This window comes from Kogia breviceps, chromosome 4, assembly GCF_026419965.1.
Source record: "Kogia breviceps isolate mKogBre1 chromosome 4, mKogBre1 haplotype 1, whole genome shotgun sequence".
In the NCBI taxonomy this organism is placed as follows: domain Eukaryota; kingdom Metazoa; phylum Chordata; class Mammalia; order Artiodactyla; family Physeteridae; genus Kogia; species Kogia breviceps.
Genome location: NC_081313.1, coordinates 116,115,134 through 116,135,945, shown reverse-complemented (window position 1 = coordinate 116,135,945; position 20,812 = coordinate 116,115,134). Strand labels below are relative to the sequence as shown.

Sequence of the window (20,812 nt, the reverse complement as noted above, 5' to 3'; positions counted from 1 at the left end):
TTGGTTTCATTTTGGACTTTATTGGGAAAAGTTAGTGTAAAAAACATTCAAATTCATAAAATTTAAATAAGAAAGTAAAATTATACCTTGTAGCTATAGTAATCGCTATAGTAATCACAAATAAGGTAAGTCTAAATTACTGCCTAAGCAAACACTATTTTGTCAGGCTTCTCTCATAAGCCCAAGGCAGGAAACACTGCAATTATTAGAAGTGAGCCCAGTGATGAATTTGCATTTGAAGCTGAAAAAAGGGAAAAAAGCATGTTCTGATTACAGCATCACAACATTCTAGCTTGAAAAAAGCAACTTTATTAATGTCCTGCAGCAGAGTACATTAGTTATTGTAACCATGCATTAAAATTCTCATGTCATAAAGAGAGTAATCAGTTTTCTTCATGATACATTAATGTTTGACTGTTTCATGTGGTTTGTCCCTCTGAAGACCTTTCTGGGAATGTTCCTTTTTTCAGGGCCTCCTAAGATGCCCGGGTTGCTTACTCTGGGTCATCTTTGGTCGTTTAATACCAGCCAAACTGCCGGAACCGGTGGAAGCCCTCTCCATGAACCAGGGTGGAGTCAGACCCCCTTCTCTTAAACCCTACAGCTGCCACCACTAGGAGGACAGGTATCTCAACTTGGTCAACAGTGTTACTAAGAAGTTAATGTGGGATTCTCTTTGGTTATGGAATTTTTACGCTTACAAAAAAAATATAGCTAGATATATGCTCCTGAATTCTAAAAGTACTTTTGACTGACTTAAACACAAGTATGTCTTTGCAAAATTCACCAGCTTGGCCAGGTCTGAAATCTATTTTCCTATGGAATCTAACATCAGTGTTCTATTTAGCAAATACATGAGTGAAGAACAGTGACATATCTTTAGGAGCCCTGAGGGCTAGGGGCAGCCTTAGATGCTGTCCATGGCTTTGAACTCGCTGAGGGCCTGCACAGGGTTCACATGCTTCTTCTGAGATGCCCTCTTAATCTTGGTCTGTGTCTCATCCTGTTTCTCTCTCTTCACCAAGGGCTTTTTCTCAGGCGCCTTCATCTTCCACGACACAGCAGGGAGGTTAAGGGAAGCCATCCCCTGAGACTTCTGGTATTTGGTGGAGGCCACGTAGGACGCCTTCACTGTCTGCACTACAGCGTTCATCAAGTTCTTAGCGGCTTGGATCAGGGACATGGCGCTGTCCACCTAAGAGGCACAGACAGGGAGGTGAGGAGCACAGACCTGACCTCCAACCCCACATGTACCCAGGGGCCTGGGTCTAGGTACCGGAGGGCCTGGACCCTCTGGTTCAGCTGGAGGCTGTCGGTCCCTGGCAGGGGAGTCCCCACTCCTCCTGGACCAGGACAGGGCGGGGCAGCAGCACTCCTCCTGACTGGCTCTCCCAATGACTGGGTGCTCTTCTCCAAATACCCTGAAAATGCCTCTGTTTCAGGTCTTTTGAAGAAGGGAGGAGTGATAAAAACCTAAGGTACGATTACTTTACCTGCCCCCACCCCTCAACAAGTTTTCATTCACTCAAGTTGGGGAAGGATCTGCCGAAATCTTTTGAGTGATGGCAGAGCTGTAACCAACCATAAGCACTGAGAACAGCCATGGACGGCCATGGTGCAGGGGGAGGTGGCAATAAGTCAGCCTCCTAGACAGAGACCCCCCCCCCCCCCGGTGCTTTCAGTAATGACCCAGAGAGTCTCCTCTCTCATTTAGAGAATATAGATTATTGCTCCTCAGAGACAGGGGCATTTATGTTGTAGCAGGTAAGCAAATGGTATGAGTATGTCCAAGTCTTTGAAAGGAAATTCTGTGGGGTTTAGCAGAAGCCACAGGGCTTCAGTGGAGCAAGATGTCTTCTTTCCCCTGCCCAAGGTGACAAGGGGTCCAGAACTGTGACATGGTAAACAGACAAGGGAAGAAAGAGATACTACTTGGGAACTCTTGAGAGTGGAGGGGGTTTGAGAAAGCCTACATGTCATCTCTGCAATTTCTGAACAGGCTCAGTTCTCTCTGGGGGAAGAAAAGTGATGAAGACAAAAACACTTTTACCTATGGAATGGTCAGCAAGGGGGAAGAGGTAAGCACTGTAAGAGCTCCTAGCTGTCACCAACCATGCTAAGCAGAGCTGCAGTTCTGCAGGAAGTAGCCAACGTGCAGCCCATGGCCTCTGAGGACCAAGAGGAAACTTCCAGTTTTCCCACAGCACACTTCCTAGCATGTTCCCACTGACCAGCTCTCTTCACAGATGGAACTTACCCCGGAGACGACCAGCTCCCCACCAAGGTTCTGCACCTCAGCCTTGACTTTGCTGCAGATGTTGAGCTGGTGGCAGTAGAGGGCGATGCGCTGCAGGTAGGCCAGCAGGTCCTGCTTGCAGGCTGAGTCTGGGCACTGACGGGAGAGCGGAATTTTAGCACAAAGCACTCTGAGCCCGGCCCAAACACACCCACCCCCACAGATATTTCTGAAAGGCTCAGTGTGCCACCAGCTCTTCACTCCTTGCTTGAGCAAAGGGCAAGAGAGGAGTTAACCAATTACCTGGGGCCATCATAGCCCTAGGCTACTCTCTGCTGCAGCCCCTGCCCCTAAAGGTGAAAAACAGCCTCAGCAAGCGAGAGTCTGGTTCTGGAGAAAAGTGAGAGTGCTGTGAGCTAGGTGATAACCATCCAAATAGCTCTTCTGCTCAGAGGGACTTTATCTGCTCAGTTATGATGCATTCTGTAAACACCCAATGAAAGGAGAGTCATTTTAGGCAAAGATGGAGAACAGATGAGTCAACCAAAGCAAGAAGAGCACGTGGGAGCCGTGGGGTCCTGACCAGTCACAGGGAAATGCCTGTCTTGCTGCCAAAGCTCAGGGCCAACTTCGGAGACTTCACCTAAAGAAGGAACAGAGCACCTCTCTCAAGTGTTTATGCAAAAACCTCCCTCCTGTGCGGCTGGGGTGCAGACCATGCTGGAGATCTAGAATTTTATTCTAAGAAGCTACTGAAGCATGGCAGAGCCATACCTCATTTGCATTTTAAGATGATCATATAAGACTGTGTTGGCAACTGTGTGGAGGCTGGAGTGCAGAGGAGAGAGCAGGAAGTCAGTGAGGAGGGGTAACAGTCGTGCAGGCGTGGGCCATGCATGCCAGGACTCAGCTGGGGACTGCTAAGAGGGAAGGACCAGATAGATGGTGTTGAGATTCATGTGGCCAGTAGAAGCACCAGGGCTGAGTATTGGTTATTACATGAAAGAGGGGAGTTGAGGATGACTTCCCAATCTTTGGCTTGAGCAATGTGAAACCACTGTCACTTGTCCCGCAACCCCAATGCAGGCTGAGCGTGTGGATACTTCAGGGAAAGGACTGGGAACGGTTTGTAACTACAGCTGATAACATCTTGGAACATCAAGGGAAATATGTTGTAAACTTTCCAGAAGGTAGGAAACACATTTTTTTGGACATATCAATACAGAGAATGAAGGGATGAAGGCTGGGTGATTGAGGACATAGATGTCTATCCCCAGTTGGGCACATCAGCCTTCCAAAAGCACTAGCCAAAAGGGCTCCTGATTCTCACATGAAATACTGCAATACTTCCACAAGAAGAGGCTCTTATACACCTAGTTTCAGTGTATTATTAGGGCTTGCAGAATTAGCTCCTGCCCAGAGCTGACATCCTGAAGAGATCTGAGAGATAATAAACAACAGTAAAGGCTGGTTTTAGCTGTCAACCGAAGGAAGATTTCAGGACATACACACCTGCTCCAGAGATGTGCTGTAATGCAAACTGGGCCTGCCTTATAAAACTTGTCAAAGAAGAAACAGGAATACAGAAATCCTTAAAACTCTATGCTGATGTTAGTCAAGTAGGTTGACGAGTTAAGAACAATTTTTGAGATGGGAAAAGTGCTGTGTCTCATGAAAAACACTGTGATCACCGCTGGGCTGCCAGAGTCCCAGGATGAACTTCGAGGCCCATGTGGCAAGTCTGTCACTTACATGGTCTGCAATGGTACGGCCAAGCTTATCCATCCGGGATCCCGCCTCAGCAATTTTCTTGGCGGCACTGATCACATCTGATGTGTTTTTGAGCGGTCCTTTACCTCTGAAAAAAGGGAACAAGAATGATTGTTAAGTGAAGCCCTCATAGGTGGAGATGAACAGAAAAGTGTGTACAGAGCAGCACGTCCTGCCTGTGTGAGGTGACCTGCCGGGAGGGGGGCAGCCCTCCATGTAGCAGGTTGGGGCAGGGCACTGCTCACCGGGTAAAGTCTGTCATCTCCATCATGATCATGCACATCTGCTTGGCCAGCACGATGATGTCATTACCACTGTCGTCCCACTTGGACACTTCGGCATCCAGCTTGCTCTTTTCTTCCTGGAAGCTGGCCACCTGTTCTGCAATCTTTGCTTTTTGCTCCTGGGGAAGCTGAGCCATGATCGCCTAAAATCAGAAGCCCAGGAAGCTCTTACATAAAGAGAATATGAAGTTCTCACAGTGCATTAGCCAAGAATATTTCCACCAAGCAATCTATGACACAGGTAGGCTAATGCTTTAATAGGTTTCATTTTGCCTGAAGAGCCATTTTGCACCGAAGTTTACAGCAGCCTGAATTCCTGACCCACTTTCAAGAACAAGTTTTAGTGTGGAGAAAAACCGGGTATGAGGGGTTGAAGCAGAAGCTTCATGATCATGCCTGCACAGGGACAGAATCTGCTTAACTTAATTCTTTAAAAGTTTCATCATCCAAAATGAAGTAAGTCAGGCAAAGAAAGACAAATATCATATGCTATCACTCATATGTGATATGAGTGATAATTTAAAAGAAAAGATACAAATGAACTTATTTACAAAACAGAAGCAGACTTAACAGATATCGAAAACAAACTTATGGTTACCAAAGGGGAAACGTGTGGGGGGCAGGGGGATAAATCAGGAGCTTGGGATGAACATACACTACCACATATATATCTCTTATGAGAGATAACCAACAAGGAACTACTGTATAGCACAGGGAACTTTACTCAATATTCTGTGATAACCTACATGAGAAAAGAATCTAGAAAAGAATGTATAACTGAATCACTTTGCTGATACCTGAAACTAACAGAACATTGTAAATCAACTATACTCCAATAAAATTAAAATATTTTAAAAAAACATTTGAACTTTAAAAAAAAGTTTCATCCTCTGCCTCCTGCCATGGGGAGAGGAGAGGAGGAAGGGGCTAATACATGGAGTCCTTTCCGTGGCTGTAATACATCTCCAACTTTTCAAGGTGACCCAGAAGTAGTTTTAGAATGTGAATTTTAAAGAAGACAAGCAGCAGGCAGAAAAGAACCTGCTGCAGGGTATAATTTTTAGGTACTTGAGACGGCATTTAAACCTTATCACCGCAGCACCTGGAGGCCTGTTGCCCACCTCAAGTCACAGACTCAGGGCCTTGGGCTCCTCTCCACTCAGCTTCCCAAAATGCTTAGGACCGAGTGGGGCTTAAAGCAGGGATGTACCCGCTGTTCAAAATATCTTCTAAGGGGTGAAAAAAGACTCCTTAGTAATATTTCTTGGCATCCTCCCAAAAACATAAATGCAGTTGATTGAAGATTTAATGACTTAAATGAATGCAATGGCTCTGATTTTCTTGAATGTACCACTGTTTTTTTTAATCCATGAATATTAAATAGTTCATGCCCATGGTATCATTGAGATAGGCAAAGACAGCAATCTTTTTTGAATTTCACTGTCCTATTAACAAACATTGCATTGACTAGATCCTAAGGCTTTCCTGACTCAGGGCTCTTCACAAACCAAAGCTTCAGGGCACAGCTGAGAAGACGTTTTGGATGAACCTACAATTGATTAGCAGGTGTCACAACTTAGGATAACGTCGGTCCTACTGCCAGAGAAAACAAGAGGAAAAATGGTGTTCTCAATAATGCGTTTTCCTGGAAAAGAAAAAGCCAAGAACAGAGAAGGACAGGGAGGGTCTGCAGGACAAGTTAAACTTGGTCCCTTACCCGGGCACTCTGGCCAGCTATCAGCTGATCGTCTTCTGTCTGGACGCTTGTCCTGCTTCTGACATCAAAGTCTTCTGTCTCGAAGTCCGAGTCATCCAGCTCCTCAGGGGTCTACCACGAGACAGAAATCACAAGTCAAACACAACCCTAGGCCTCCAGCTGCCCCAGGCCTCTGGGTCCACAATCTGATGTATAGACATCCAGAATTTTCTGCAATATTTCAAACAGTCGTGAGGAATAAAGTTAAAATCGCTCAATATTTGTCTGAGACCCTGCTTTAGCTCATGCACGTGCCAGGCAGCCCATTCAACAAACAGCAAGCAAAGGCACCACACCAGCACTTCCCAAAGGACACAGGTCCTTTATAGGGATGAGGGTTTCAGTTTCTACCAATGAGTTGACCTTGACATAGGTTTTCACTTCTTAACGTACTTCTCTAACACCTGCATCTTAAGACAGATGAGAGTTGTCCTGGGTGGAAAAGGTACTGTATTAAAAATAGCAGTTTCATACAACATTAAGCAGATTCTTATAACTTTCCCATTTTATGAAACAAGAAAATTAAATGAATTAACTAATACTGGGACTTCTCTTAGGGTACCAAAGGCTGATTTGACAGGTAAAAATAGGCAATGTATTTTTATGTACTTGCTTTTATTAGAGAATATGGCAGATAAGGTCTGAATAAATACCAAAGGGACCAATTACTGGTCCTACCTCTTTGCTTTAATTATAAAATAAAATTCTTATTTTGTACACTCTCCAGCCTCTCATGATTAGCTGCTGACTTGAAACATAATGTCATCTTCTGGAAGTTATCAGCAACAGGGCAGCAGGCAGAGCAGCTGGGGTTGGCTCTTAGCCCAGCCGGCCGGCCTGTGACAGGAGGGCAGTGAGGCGAGTCCCTCATCTGCACCAGGACCTAATCCAAGCCCAGCCCAAGGGCTTCCTGTGAGGAAGCATCCAAAACTGCCCAGAGTATGTTGGGTTTGTACAGGTGCAAAGGCCAGGCCTGCCCCTCCACGAGGAGGTGAGGACAGCCAGGGTCACTCGAGGAACCAGTGAGTCACACAGCAATGCAAGATCCTGGAGTCTTGCTGCCATTTGCCATTTTAATCCTGAGGTCACAGACACTTGAGCCTCAGTCTGTGGAGGAGCTTTGTCAAAGGGGTGCCCTCCTAACAGGATCTCCACTTCCCCACCTTCCTCGATAGCCCATCACAGACCCAAGAACTGTTCTTGCCAAGAAAACCAAATATCTCCTATTCATTCATTCATTCACTGAATATTTGTATGCCAAGCACTGTTATAGGCCCTGAAGGTACAAAATGACACAGACAAAAATCCCTGCTCTCACATATATTCTGATGGGAAAAATGACAAAAGTGAACCACATGACCTATTAGAAAGTGATCAGTGCTGTAAGTAAGCAGTAGAGGAGGATTGTAATTTTATATCAGTGGTCAGGAAAGGTCTCACGAAAAGGTGACACTGGAGCACAGACCTGAAGGCAATGAAGGTGGGAGCACAGGAGGTACCTGGGGGAGGAGTGTTCCGGCAGGACGGAGTCACCAACAGAAAGGCTTGGGGAACTGGATGAATAGCAAGGCCACAGTTGGGGCTCAGCTCACTGCCCTTATGGCACAGTGTCAGCTGAAGCCCTGGGAGCAAAGGCAGGGGAGCAGTAGGAGATGAGGTCAGAGAGGTGACAGATTCAGCTTCTTAAAGGCCTTGTGGGCCAGTGTAAGGACCGAATGACATGGCAGCCTTTGGAGAGTACTAAGCAGTAGATAACGTGATCTATTGAAGCTTAAAAGGATCACCCTGGGTGCTCTGTGGATGAGACTGCAGGCACCTAGGGATGCAAATAGGGAGACTGGCTGAGAAGCAAGCAATTGCATGAATCCAGGTGAGAGATGCTGGTGGCCTGGACCAGGGTAGGAACAGTGTTTAGAGTTTCTATTTATTGTGAAGGTAGATCCAACAGGATTTGCCGATAAATCAAATTCAGGGTTTGAGGCAAAAAGTGGAATCAAAGGTGAATCCAAGGTTCGGGCCTGAGCAAGTAGAAGACAGATTTGCCATCAACTGATACGAGAAAACAGGGTGGAGAGAGATGAGGAGCTCACTTTGGGGAATAAAAAGCTTGAGGTGCCTATTAGACAAGTGACAGGCAGCAGGCAAGGTGGCTAGGTGAGTGTGGACCGCAGAAGAGTCAACCTCTTGCTGGTTTTCTCACGTCTTTATACACCAGGGGAATGAGTACAGTCAGAAGAGAGGTGAAAAACTGCTACAGGGTGTACCAGTGGTAAGGGGCTGAGAAGATGAGGGATGAGGATAAACCAGCAAAGGAGACTGAGGAGGAGGGGAGCCAGGAGATTTTCTTATAACAGGAGAAATAATGGCATGTTTGTATGCTGGGGGGGAAGGTGCTGGAGGAAGAGAGAATGGGACCCAGTGCAGGGGACGGGCTCAGCCAGGAGCAGATGTTCTAACTGCCTCAGGATCCTCAGTGCAACAGGCACTGAGGCCAGACACGTAGGATGGGGCACAGATGGGGAGGCAAGCAGGAAGGTATGAAATGCTCCCAGACTCTATGGCTGTGTTGCCAAGGCTGCATGGCATCAAGGGCCCCCTGACGGTCCTGGGTTCGGTGACCCCAGTCAGGGTGGCTGCATTTTTCAACACCATGCTCAGCAGGAGAAGGAATTTCACTAGGATTGTATTTTTCAAGGCAAATAAGAGGACATAAAAGGGGACAAAAGAGATTATACTAATGGACCAGACTCAAAGCTGGAAAAGGAATGAGGCAAGGACCTGAAGGCCTTAGTGAAGGTTGCAAGTAGGGAGGGCCAACCGGCTGAAGATCCTGATGGACTCAAAGGACCGTTGGGAGTCACAGCACCAGAGACAGTGAGCTGATGGAAGGGGGAAACCTGACACTGGGATGATGTAGATACTGGTAATGACAAGGACTGGGTAAGACTAGGCAAGTGAGGTTGAGGTTGGGGGAGGATAAGACATCAAGAAACTGAGAGGCCTGGGGGTTGGAAGGATGATTCCTGAATTAAAATCAAGACAATACGGGAGGAGTTAAACCACTGCTGCCGCAGACCTACTTTGCCCTTGCTCTGGGCCCTCCCAGCTGACCACACCCCGGGTTCTATCTCACCGAGCCTGCCAGGGCCTCTGTCATACTTACGCTCCAACACAGCAGTAAGTGCGCAAGAAACAGCTACTACATTCCAGGCCCTGAGCTAAACACGTTACCTCCATTTCATCCCATTAAAACCATCAACACCACCATGTGAGTCTCAGAAAGATGAGGAAACTTGCTTAGAGTCACAGACGTGAAGAGAAATCTGAGCTGCCTGCCTGTTCCCAGGGTGTAGTTTCCCACAACCCGACCTGCTTCCACAGAACAGGCCCTGGAATGTGCAGGCATCCTGGAGTGTGCGCAGTACCAGCTCACTTAAAACCCCAAAGGCATTAATCTCAAACACCCAGCGACTCCTCATTATCATTAACGTTTCTTCTATTCTCTAAGTGTCTGTCAGTATGCAAAGAACTTTGGAAAAATAGAGCTGTGTTTTACCACCACTGGTACACCTGACCCAGGGATCCCTTCACACCACTGAGATCTGGTTGCTGGGTTTAACCTTGCATTCAACCAGGCTACGCCCTGCTGAGCATGGGTTGCTCTCTAGCACAGCAGCAGGCGTGAAGAAAGCAAAAAGGCTCCCCCAGCTCTCCCCCTGACACCCCAGCATGTCCAGGTGACCTGGGCCTGCAGGGACAGCCATCAGCCAACCAGGCCATCCTTGAATAGTTCTCTTTCCTCCTCACCCCAGAGAGAAACGCAGTCTTGCCCAAGCATTTCTACACTGCATACAGAATGGGTCCAGCCTAATACACCTGCCTCAGAAATGGCCTCTGTTTCCAGCTGAGGGGGTAAAAAGTGCGACAGAACCCCTGCCTACCTTGGGAGGTTTGACTAGCAAGCAACCCATGAAGGTGTAACTGAAATTCCCCTGACCCGACTAGATCATCAGCATAGCAAAGCAGCTGTCTACTCAGCAGGCAGACCCTGCATTCCAACTGCTGGCTCTGTTGGCTATGTCAGGGATGGCCCGAACCTGGGGGAGGTCCAGGTGAGACTGGGGGAGCTTGGCACAGGCTCTGCTCCCAGCTTCCAGAGCTGTTCATGCTCAGAACAGCATGTGAGGGATCAACTGCTATGGCAAGGGCAGCTGTGAGTCCCAGCACAGCACACTGGGGACGATCACAGAGGAGTCAGTAGTTTCTCAAAACCCCTTTGTGCATGCTAATCCACAGGGGGCCCTAGACATTGTCTCAGATGGTGAGAACTACTGCTGTCTCAGAGAGGATGGGTCACATGGGGCCCAGAGCAGGTGGCACTTCTATTCAGCTACGGTGAGAGGGCTCAACGCTTGGCCCCGAGCCCAGAGTTGCCACAGCCCCTCATTCTCACCCTCAAAACCCTGGGGTTCTAGCATCCTGCCTGCCTGCCACCTTTGAGGCGAGGGGTGCTCCATGTAAAGAAGAGCTTCAACCTGCGTTAAGGAAATACTCCCTTCTCTGAAATTAACTGATGAGCCTTTATTTTCTGTAGTTTCCCTCTAACTCAAGCGGAAGCCTCGTATTTGTGGCAATTGTTTAACTTAAAAGTAAATCGTCAAGGCCAACTCATACTAGCTCTCTTTCTCAGCCCAAGTCAGGGCTCTAACTTGCAACTAAAAGTCATTTTAGACAACATAATTAAATATATCTCATTCTAACAGCTTTTAGATTCATGGTTTTAATATATTGCCACTCATCTGCTGAGTTCCAAAATGATGCATTGCTCAAGTTTAGCAAATGATAAGAAGCTGTTAAAACATCTGAAATGCAGTTACTCACCCTTATCATCAACACCGCTTTCCTGATGTCCCGGATGCCATCGTACACCAGGCGTGAGGCATCGATAAACTCGTTCTCATCCATGGGCTGGGCGGGGTCCGAGCTGAGGGCTTCCACGGCCGCTTCCACTTGCTCGGTAAAACGTGGCATGACTGCAGAGAGGAGAGCATGGCAGATCCTGCTGGCCCTGCAAACATCACTGCTCTACCAGCCCTCCCCAAATCCCTCAGTTAGACACAAAGAGGCAGGGTGCATGGTGAAGAGCCTCTGCTTCTACCTATGTGAGAAGTATTTATGGTTGAAATAAATCAAATGCTGTATTTTACAGACTCAAATCATCTTCTTTGTCTCTGGGCAGATTCTGCAACATAGGATTTACAGGGTTGAGAACTGGGATTAACTTGAGGCCTTGCTAGAATGGGACCCTCCTTAATTTAAGTGCGTTCACTGACAGGAGATATAACTCAGACGTTCATCTTAAAATAACTCCCATCATTAATCGTGGGACACACATGAAGGAAATGTGTTTGTGAGGCCTTAATGTGGCTGACCAACTTCTCACAAATCTGACATACCTTCCAGAATTCTTGTCCTAAGACCGAACTGAGTCCCAGCGTCCTACTTCCTAACCACAGGGCCTGCACTAACTGGATGGCCTGGCCAGCAGGCCATCTGTGTGTGGGGAGCACAGGGAAGGGAGGCAGCCCCCACACCTGTGTTGGAGAGGAGCTTGGTGGCTTCCAGCACCTTCTCTGTGTAGACCCCTGGCTCATAGTTGTCCATCTCTGAGGTGACCACGTGAATGACCCGAGCAGCTCGGCCTCGAATTGCACCAGCTGTGCGGTCCAGCCCATCCACATCTTTCTCTTGGAGAGCAATGACGCATTTGTTCACGTCTTCCAAAATGTGATTCTCTGAGGAACACACAAAAAAAGCTGAATAAGGGAGGAGGCCTTCCACTAGAAGGGGACAACTGTAAGTTGGCATCTGTCATTCATCGACAGCTCACTCTGTGCCAGCTACAGTGCCAAAAGCTTTACACATATCATTTCACTCAAGAGACTGGATTAACTGTCCCACAGAAACTCAACCTGCAATCACCTCCAAGAACAACAATCTTTATTCCAGGTTTAAAAGAGAGAAACAGAGAGGCCCATTTTTAAGGCACAGTTGTTTTAAGCCAGGCAGAAAATTCAAGATCACAGAATCCTTAATAACTTCTCCTTCCCTTAAATGATTTCACTGGTTTTACATCCCAAACAAAGTCTAAATTAGAAGAAAAGGTTCACTGTAAGGTCTTACTCTCCCAGTTTCTTGCCCCTCCCTCCAGTAGATGCCGATGGTATTCAGACAAGCTACCAAGATGCCAGGACAGCTCTGGAACAGGAGAAGGTCCTGGAAGGCAGGTTAAAGCCCCCTCTGGAAGGCGCTGAGGGACCACCCCTGAGGCAAAACATTCAGTAAACCACTCATGGGATGCAGGTGGACCTGTTGTGATATTTGAGGAAACCCTTGACTCCTGTTAAGCTATCTAGTCATAGAGCTGGATTTGGAGGACCCACCAAAGCTATTTTTTTCCTCAAAGCAAAAAGCTTGGCAGTGGGTATTGGAAACAACAGACTGAGGAGTCCACTTCAACCTCATCTATAATAGCAAAGTGGAAGCAACCAAAATGTCCAAGAGCAGAGTGGGTAATAAATTATGGGCACTATGCAGCCATTAAAATGGATGAGGTTGATATGTAGGGATCGACCCAGAATGGGAAAGGGGATGTTCTCACTACCAGGAACTGCAGAGTCCACCAGCAGACGGCCCAAGTGACAGGGATGCCCACAATCCATGGGGTGGGTGGGTGAGTGAGCAACACAAGCCCCCAGGTCACTGCCTGCCCATTTCCTTCCAGCTTGGAAAGGAGCTTTCAAGACACGTAAGAACTCTTAGAAGCAGTGTCTGTTAAAGACATGCTCACTTCCTTAAACCAAGAAAGTACCTGGCACAATAGGTGAAAGACTAATGGTTCTGGTTTTTCTGGAAGAGACAGGACAATTAGGGCAAATGTAATCTGTTTAAGAAACACATCTGGGGCTTCCCTGGTGGCGCCATGGTTAAGAATCCGCCTGCCAATGCAGGGGACACAGGTTCGATCCCTGGTCTGGGAAGATCCTACATGCCGCGGAACAACTAAGCCCGTGCGCCGTAACTACTGAGCCTGTGCTCTAGAGCCCGCGAGCCACAACTACTGAGCCCACGGGCCACAACTACTGAAGCCCGCACACCTAGAGTCCGTGCTCTGCAATGAGAAGCCACTGCAGTGAGAAGCCTGTGCACCGCAACGAAGAGTAGCCCCTGCTCACTGCAACTAGAGAAAGCCCACATGCAGCAACAAAGACCCAACACAGCCAAAAATAAATAAATTTTTTAAAAAAGAAAGAAAGAAACACACCTGGTCATTTCTTTGCCATCCCTGGTTACCTTATGCTTTGACCTGTCATTATCTAGACTGGTTCCTGATTTAATTCCCTTCCAAAAGTCATTACCTTTCCCTCACAGCCTCTGCTAACATACTCAGTCAAGTTATATATGACAGTGTCTAGTGGTCACGATGCTATTTCCTCTTATCTCAAGGGGAGCCAGAGGCAAGTGATACTTAGTGGATTCAGCAAAGAATAGAGGCACCACAATGCCCTGCCTTTGGACTTCAAGATCCCCTGTAGGCTCTGGGAGCAAGGCCCTTCATTTTGTAGTTCCCAAGAGACTGTAGGCAGGGACTTGCACCCACAAAACTAAACATACTATTACCTATGATCCAGCAATTGCACTCCTTGGTATTTATGCAGTGGAGCTAAAAACTTAAGTCCTCATAAAAACCTGCACACAGATGTTTATAGCAGCTTTATACATAAAATTGACAAAACTGGGAAGCAACCAAGGCATGCTTCAGTAGGTGAACTGAAAAACTGTGGTACATCCAGACAGTGGAATATTACTCAGCACTTAAAAAAAGTGCTATTAAGCTATGAAGAGACATGCAGGAACCTCGAGGGTTGCCAGGGGTTGGAGCAGGGAGGAATGAATAGGTGGAGCACAGAGGATTTTTAAGGCAGTGAAAATACTCAATGATGGAAACATCTGTCCAAACCTATGAAGTATATTCCACCAAGAGTGAACAGGAGTGTATATTATGGACTTTGGGTGATAATGAGGTGTCAATGTAGGTTCATCAATTGTAACAAATGTGCTGTCGTGGGAGATGTTGATAATGGGGGAGGCTGTACGTGTGTGGCGGTCACAAGTAGATGGAAAGTCTCTATACCCTCCTCTTAATTTGGCTGTGAACCTAAAACTGCTCTAAAAGTCTTTTTAAAAAATAAAAATTCATCAATTAAAATAAATATCTTTCCAGGGAAAGCCAAAATATAGTAAAAATTTCTACTGCAGAAGGGAAAAGTGAATTACCACAAGATAGCTAAGAAGACCATAATTTAGCATGTGCTAATTCAAAAATTAGGAGACTTGCTAGAATTTACACCATTGCACTACTGAAAGAGATAACGTATTAAACTTTTTACATAAACCAATTTTAGGAGGAATATGTGAACCAATTATAAGAATAAATGGATTTAGAGCCCATGTTTAGATCAGAAACATCTTTTATATACAAACTCTCTACATATTAAACTAAGCAGACTGGTACTGAGTCTGCCTACCATACTAGGCCTTAGGTTAAAAACTGCTGCTTTTACTGAATCTAACATTTGGGGAAGGGGAAGGAAAGGAATAAAAAGGAAAGAAAAGATGTTGCTAATGAAACTATGAACCAGTGTTTTCTCATATCACTGGTTTTTAAGACTCATCCTGGTATCAGGATTGTTAATACCAGGGGAGGGAAAGCACATCTTAGAATCAATGAAGTATAGCATTATTTGTCATTCATTAAACAAAGTAGCCCAAACTTCCACCAAGGATTTGTTAACCTTCATCTAGGCAAGTGTGTTTTTAAAAATCAATTTAGATTTTCTTGAATTTATACAGGTTTTCTTCCAGCTGAACCCAAACCAGGGAAGGCTTGCCATTCTTTAGCCACCAAGGAAGGCTTCTATTTCAGGAAGCTGACTAAAGTAACATTTTCCACCTTCATTGGGAAAGCCCCAGCCAGCTGTAGCCACCATATACCCAGGACACAACAACCTGCTCTCTACACTTGAGCCCTAAGGGAGAAGTGAGTTCCCACTGGACATGTGCCAATATGGGAGGGTTGGAGGTACCCACACTAACTTAAACCATAAGTTACTTTACCTTAATTGAATTTCCAAGTAAACTCAGCATGGCTCCATTTTGAGTAGACACACCAATCTGTACCCCATTAAAAACTGATTGTTTAATACAGTCTTTATCTATAGATGCTTCTAATAGGAAAAAAAAACATACACACACACATACAACAGTCTGTCTCCAAGGGGTCACATTATGGACGTTAACATAGCTGATTTTCATTTGAAAGTCTTTCTAGAACTGCCTCCAGAGATCTTCCTCATCCATATTAATGGCTGTACCGTACCCTACTGAATAGACGGAGGGGCCATCATTCACTTATCCAGTCTTCTCTTAGGCATTTTGGCTGAAGTGAACATTCTTGTACAGGTATTTTCGCAAACGTCTATGTACACATCCCTGGGGAAAACTTCTAGCAATGGGAATACTAAGTCAAAAGGCATATACGTATAAAGTAGATGTATGATGCCTAATTGCCCTCTGGAACCAAGCCAACTGGCATTCTCCAGAAAGCCTGCATAACTTATACTTTAGTCCACAATGTCTAACAGGGCCCGTTCCGCCCTCCCCTTGCTCTGGATATCTTTATCAGTGCAGCTTTATGCATACACAGGAGATGATAATATTAATATGTTATATAGAGAACTTACTCTAATATTATGGCAAGATTCTGAGTGCTTGACATTTAACTCACTCTACAGTAACCATTTTTTAAAAATCACTATTAATTAATGTGGAAACCAGGCACAGAAGTATTGAGTGACTTGTTCAAGCTAGGGGGCATGGGAGTCAGAAATCAAACTAATTTCACCACTTCCTTACCTTACTTTCAGTTTTGGATTTTTGCGATTAAACACAAAAACAAAAATTAGGTACAAAAATCCTTTTATTTAGACCAATCAGACCAAATTATTTGGGCACACTGACACTGAAGAAGAAAGAGTACAAATTACTACTCCTATGTGTTGCCCAAAGTATCTAATGCGTTGTTGTTTCCAAGAGCACTTGGTAAAGAAAAGTAATAAACCCAACTAGAACCACTCTAACCAACCACGTGCAACTTAAAAAAAAAAAGGTGTGTGTGGGGGGGGGGGAGGATCAGAACTTCCACATGAAAGCAGAGTAAACGAATGAGAAAGTAAATTTCATTTCCATGGAAAATGTTTATCAAATACAATTCAAATGAAATTCAAACAGTCTTTATCACTTTGATAAATTTCAAACCACTGTCCTTAAGGGATCGGTCCATACAAATATATTCACGGTTTGCTGAACGCTCTGTAGCATCCTAAACCACCTCCAATATTTACAAGGCAACCTTCTCAACAGAACAGCTTGGGGAACAGGGGTTTCACTCCCTCTCCCCCGGAGGTGGCTTGCATGTATGTCCCTCTCTATTTTCAAGTGCGACTGGCATATTTGATACACAGTGACTCAAGTTCCTCCTGCCCTGCAGCCTCATGAAACACTGGCATCAGGGTCTTAATGGCTTTACCAGGTTATACACAAGATGACCATTAATTTTTGAGCCACAAATTTAGGATATAACTTGTAATAAGCACGAGGGAACTTCTGGAACCAATGGGACAGAATATCCAGGAACAATGGAGATAGAGCAGCAGAGGGTCCTTTCAGTCCTATCCCCTAAGTAACTTCCCTTTGGATGGATTCTCATGAGTGGGCAGGGCTACAGCAAACACACAGGCCCCAGGGATCCCAAAGGGGATTGATGGTGAAAAATCATTACTAGAACTATTCCTCAAAACCTATCACACTGCCATAGGGCCACAATATCCCGGGACACAGTAAAACACCACCACTCCAAGAGTCAAGCAGCATTCTTACTTTTCATTAAGTAAAATTTTATGAAGTCCACCAACGTTAAGCCAGACCCTGTGCTGGGCACTTGTCCTGCAGCCTCTTACTCAGAAATATGCCCACCTTGCAGACAGACTACTGAGCCTCTGGGTAATAGGAGTGGGCAGATCTCAGCTTCTGGTATAAAGACTGCACACAGTGGTTGCAGATGATGCCTGCTCTCCAATCCATGGGGCACCTCTAGAGAGGCTGTGAGTTACACAAGGGCCAAGGACTGGGGACCAGTGGGGGCCTTCCCGGTTGAAAATGGGATTCCTCTCAACGAGAGCCAGTGTATCAGGTGAGATAGAGAGACATCTCTAGTCTGCCACATAAAAAGTGCTAAAGCTGCCATGGGTGAGGTAAGTGCATAAGGGTATAAAGGAGTTTGAATGCTAAAAATTAACTGGTCAATCCAGTAGAACTCTGCACAGGCATCTGCTTGTCTCTTCCCTTCATCCCATGCCCCTAAAAAGCACACCATGGGCTTCCCGGGTGGCGCAGTGGTTGTGAGTCCGCCTGCCGATGCAGGGGACATGGGTTTGTGTCCCGGTCCGGGAAGATCCCACATGACACGGAGCGGCTGGGCCCGTGAGCCATGGCCGCTGAGCCTGCGCATCTGGAGCCAGTGCTCCTCAACGGGAGAGACCACAACAGTGAGAGGCCCGCATACCGCAAAAAAAAAAGAAAAAAGAAAAAAAGCACACCATAAAAATCAAAGGGATTGTGAGTAACAGTCTTGTCCTGTTAATTTTTTAATTACTTGACACTGCTAAGCAAGCCTGTGACAAAACATTAGAGAAACACACTAAGGTGGATCTTTAAAATTCAGATGCTCTGAAAGCGCCACTTTCTGACTGAGAGGACTGTTCCGTGTTTTTATTTGCTAAATAGAAACTGTCTAAACTCCTTTCCATCAAGTCAACTCTTCTACTTTCCCATATTTGCATAAAAATTGAACAAAGTCACCAGACAAAAGTGTATTTGTTAAAGAATCTGATTTCTCTTTACTGTTCCTCTGTTTTATGTCATATACCCTAAAGATACTGCCTGGATCCCACTAAATGCTACTGCAAAATCCCTTTTGTTCTCTAATTTGAAGAATGTTGCATGAAGGACATTTGATTCTATTACATTTTATTTTGCTATAAGAAGGACAGAAAAACCCTTGAGACCAAGCCTTACTTGGTAAGTAAGTTTAGGAATGTAATATCTATCTCCAGAGGGGGGCTTTGCATTTAGATATCAGAATTTGTTGTTTGCTTAAAAGTGTGCTGTGAAGGTGGAATGTTCTTCTCTAAATCTATGAAAAAGAATAATTCAGTACTTCGCTGGGGAAAACAACAGAAGGCCAAGATTTCCCAAAAAAGCAATCCCTGCATTTTTGGCACCTGCAAAGATATGCTTACAAATGGGTTTTTTGTTTTAAAGTACCAGCACCTGCAATTTGGCAGTCCTGCAGCAGCATGGTTTACCCCCTTGTTTTGCAGTTTACGGATTGCCTGCTCCCCACTATCTCAAGTAGAGCCAAAGCTCCAATCCCAAGGAGAGCAAGCAGACACGGGGGAACACTGGTATGCAGAACACACTGTCACCTTATATAGGTCACTGCTGGAGGACTGTGCTGTGCATGTACTTAAGCCCCGCTTCTGTTTCAAGCCCCATGGCCACTCACATCTCCCACATTCCAAACTGTGGTCCCCTGGGGTGACAGGTAGTTTCAGCCCTACAAGTACCAGCCATTGACTCTGCCCACAACCACTGGCCTCAGGAAGCCTGGCACCTCCAGAGAGCAAGCAGTGCAGTCGAGGGCAGCAGAGGCCTGTCAAATGGAGAACGCATTTATACTTGCTCAACTCCAAGAAGATGGATTGAAACTTATCTCTGTGTGATACACAGGGAATTGAAGTTGACAGACATTTTCTATATGAATGCAATTTACTATGTCATTACCAGTTTATGTTTATTATAATGAAATCAACTGTTTTTGTGAGGTGAATTACCCAGATTTATTTTTTGCAAGTTCATAATTAAATGGTACTTAAATATCTCCTCTCTGTTTTCTATCCGTGCATCATGCAGACAGAGTCTTTCGAAAAGCAGGCAGTTAAACTACGATCTTTTCTGAGGGAGACATAAAGAGAAGCTTTCCAAGGGGAACAATTTTTACAAAAGAAACTAAAGCTGATGATGTTGGGAATCCCTCCTCCTAAGTCTCATAGGCTCGTAACAAATAACCACAGCCAGGACACAGGTCAATGTTTTTTCTAAACACAGCAGCAGCAAGAGGGGTGGATGGCTATGGTGTTGTACAGGTCACAGCTGCAAGATCTTACTCTGTATCAACAGAAAAAACCTCTGCCAGGCAGATTACTAATTACTAATTCACACTTCTAAGACCGAGACCAGTCCCATAACAAGGGAAACAACTCCATCCCCAAGTCCCACTGCCGAGGAGTCAGTAGTAGCTTTTTTTGTTGTTGTTGTTTTTAATTAAAATGAAAACCAGCACAATATTATTGCTAGAATAATTTACCTGCCCATACTTGGGGGCGTTTTGATTGCCAATTATTTTAACTTAGGTGAAAGGAATTATGCACAGCCTCACATACTTCTCTGGGGAATCAGCTCATTACCTGAGACGGCCAAGAAGTCATCAATAGAAGTAATGTCATCGACAGCATCTGTGAGAACTCGGACTTGTTTTTCCCACTGTTCTTTAAAAAGATCCATGTTCTCTTGGGCCAGTTTACTCTGTGGTTTTGCTGCTAAAGCCAATGCAGCATTGATAACCTGCAAAGACATTAAAGTTCATTGTTTACTCTTTCAGAGTCATGAAAATAAAACAAGTGAGACAATTTGGTCAGCACGGTGGCTATGGCTTTGTCTCCTGTGCATTTCATGAGGACGCATGATACCACATGCTCCACTGTAACAGTTTACAAAAATAAAGTAGAGAAGTATTAAACAGGCTTTATATGTGAATGGAGAAGTAATACATCTGAAATACAGTAATACACTGGAACTATGGATGATAACAAACAAAAGTTTCTCTTATCTCTCCACCCTGTGATAACAACTCTTCACAATTTTTGACATTATACTCCAGGTTTTTTCCTCACACACATGTTATGTTATGTTATGTGTGCCAAATCAAACAATACATAATTAAATTATATGCTACATAAAACTGACTATTCCTGTTTCTTCTTTTAAATACTTCTCCGTATCATTAAATGTATGTGAAAAAACATTAACTGTTTATTATTCCATCTTATAGATGCACATCACTATTCTGATTATATGATAACTAGGTTTGTTCCAGTCACCCACCGTTCTTAATCTTGTGATGAACATTTGGCATTTTAGGTTCTTGGTACATTCTCAAAGTACATATGTGAAAAATATTATTTTCTGAGATATACTGTATTTGACATATAATAACTTCACAGAAACTGTAACATTTATTAAGTTTAAAAAGTAATTTCTTCTAGAATAATAAAAAGTAACTTTTTAGGAAAAAAAACCAGCTTTACTGAAATATAATTTTATATACCAAACAATTCACCCATTTAAATCGTAAGATTCAAAGATTCTGGGTATATTCAGTTTTGTAACCGTCACCACAATCATTTTAGAACATGTCCATCACTCCAGAAAGAAACCCACACCCACTAGCAGTCACTCCCTATTTCCCTGAACCCTGTCTCCTGGCAACCACTAACTTAACTTCTGTCTTTATGGATCTACCTATTC

At 44.9% G+C, this 20,812-nt stretch overlaps 1 protein-coding gene across 3 annotated transcripts in view; it reads right to left on the bottom strand.

The window, feature by feature from the left end:
* Positions 1–286: 286 nt before the first annotated feature.
* CTNNA1 (catenin alpha 1) overlaps positions 287–20,812 on the bottom strand; it is a 195,783-nt gene continuing 175,257 nt past the window's right edge. For all 3 annotated transcript variants that reach the window (XM_059061247.2, XM_067031728.1, XM_067031727.1), the window contains 8 exons: positions 19,693–19,849; positions 11,641–11,841; positions 10,928–11,079; positions 6,008–6,118; positions 4,252–4,433; positions 3,989–4,094; positions 2,258–2,392; positions 287–1,195 (listed from right to left, as the gene is read on the bottom strand). In XM_059061247.2, coding sequence (XP_058917230.1) covers positions 908–1,195; positions 2,258–2,392; positions 3,989–4,094; positions 4,252–4,433; positions 6,008–6,118; positions 10,928–11,079; positions 11,641–11,841; positions 19,693–19,849 — 1,332 coding nt within the window. In that variant the 3' untranslated portion in view covers positions 287–907. The remainder of the gene's footprint in view (positions 1,196–2,257; positions 2,393–3,988; positions 4,095–4,251; positions 4,434–6,007; positions 6,119–10,927; positions 11,080–11,640; positions 11,842–19,692; positions 19,850–20,812) is intronic.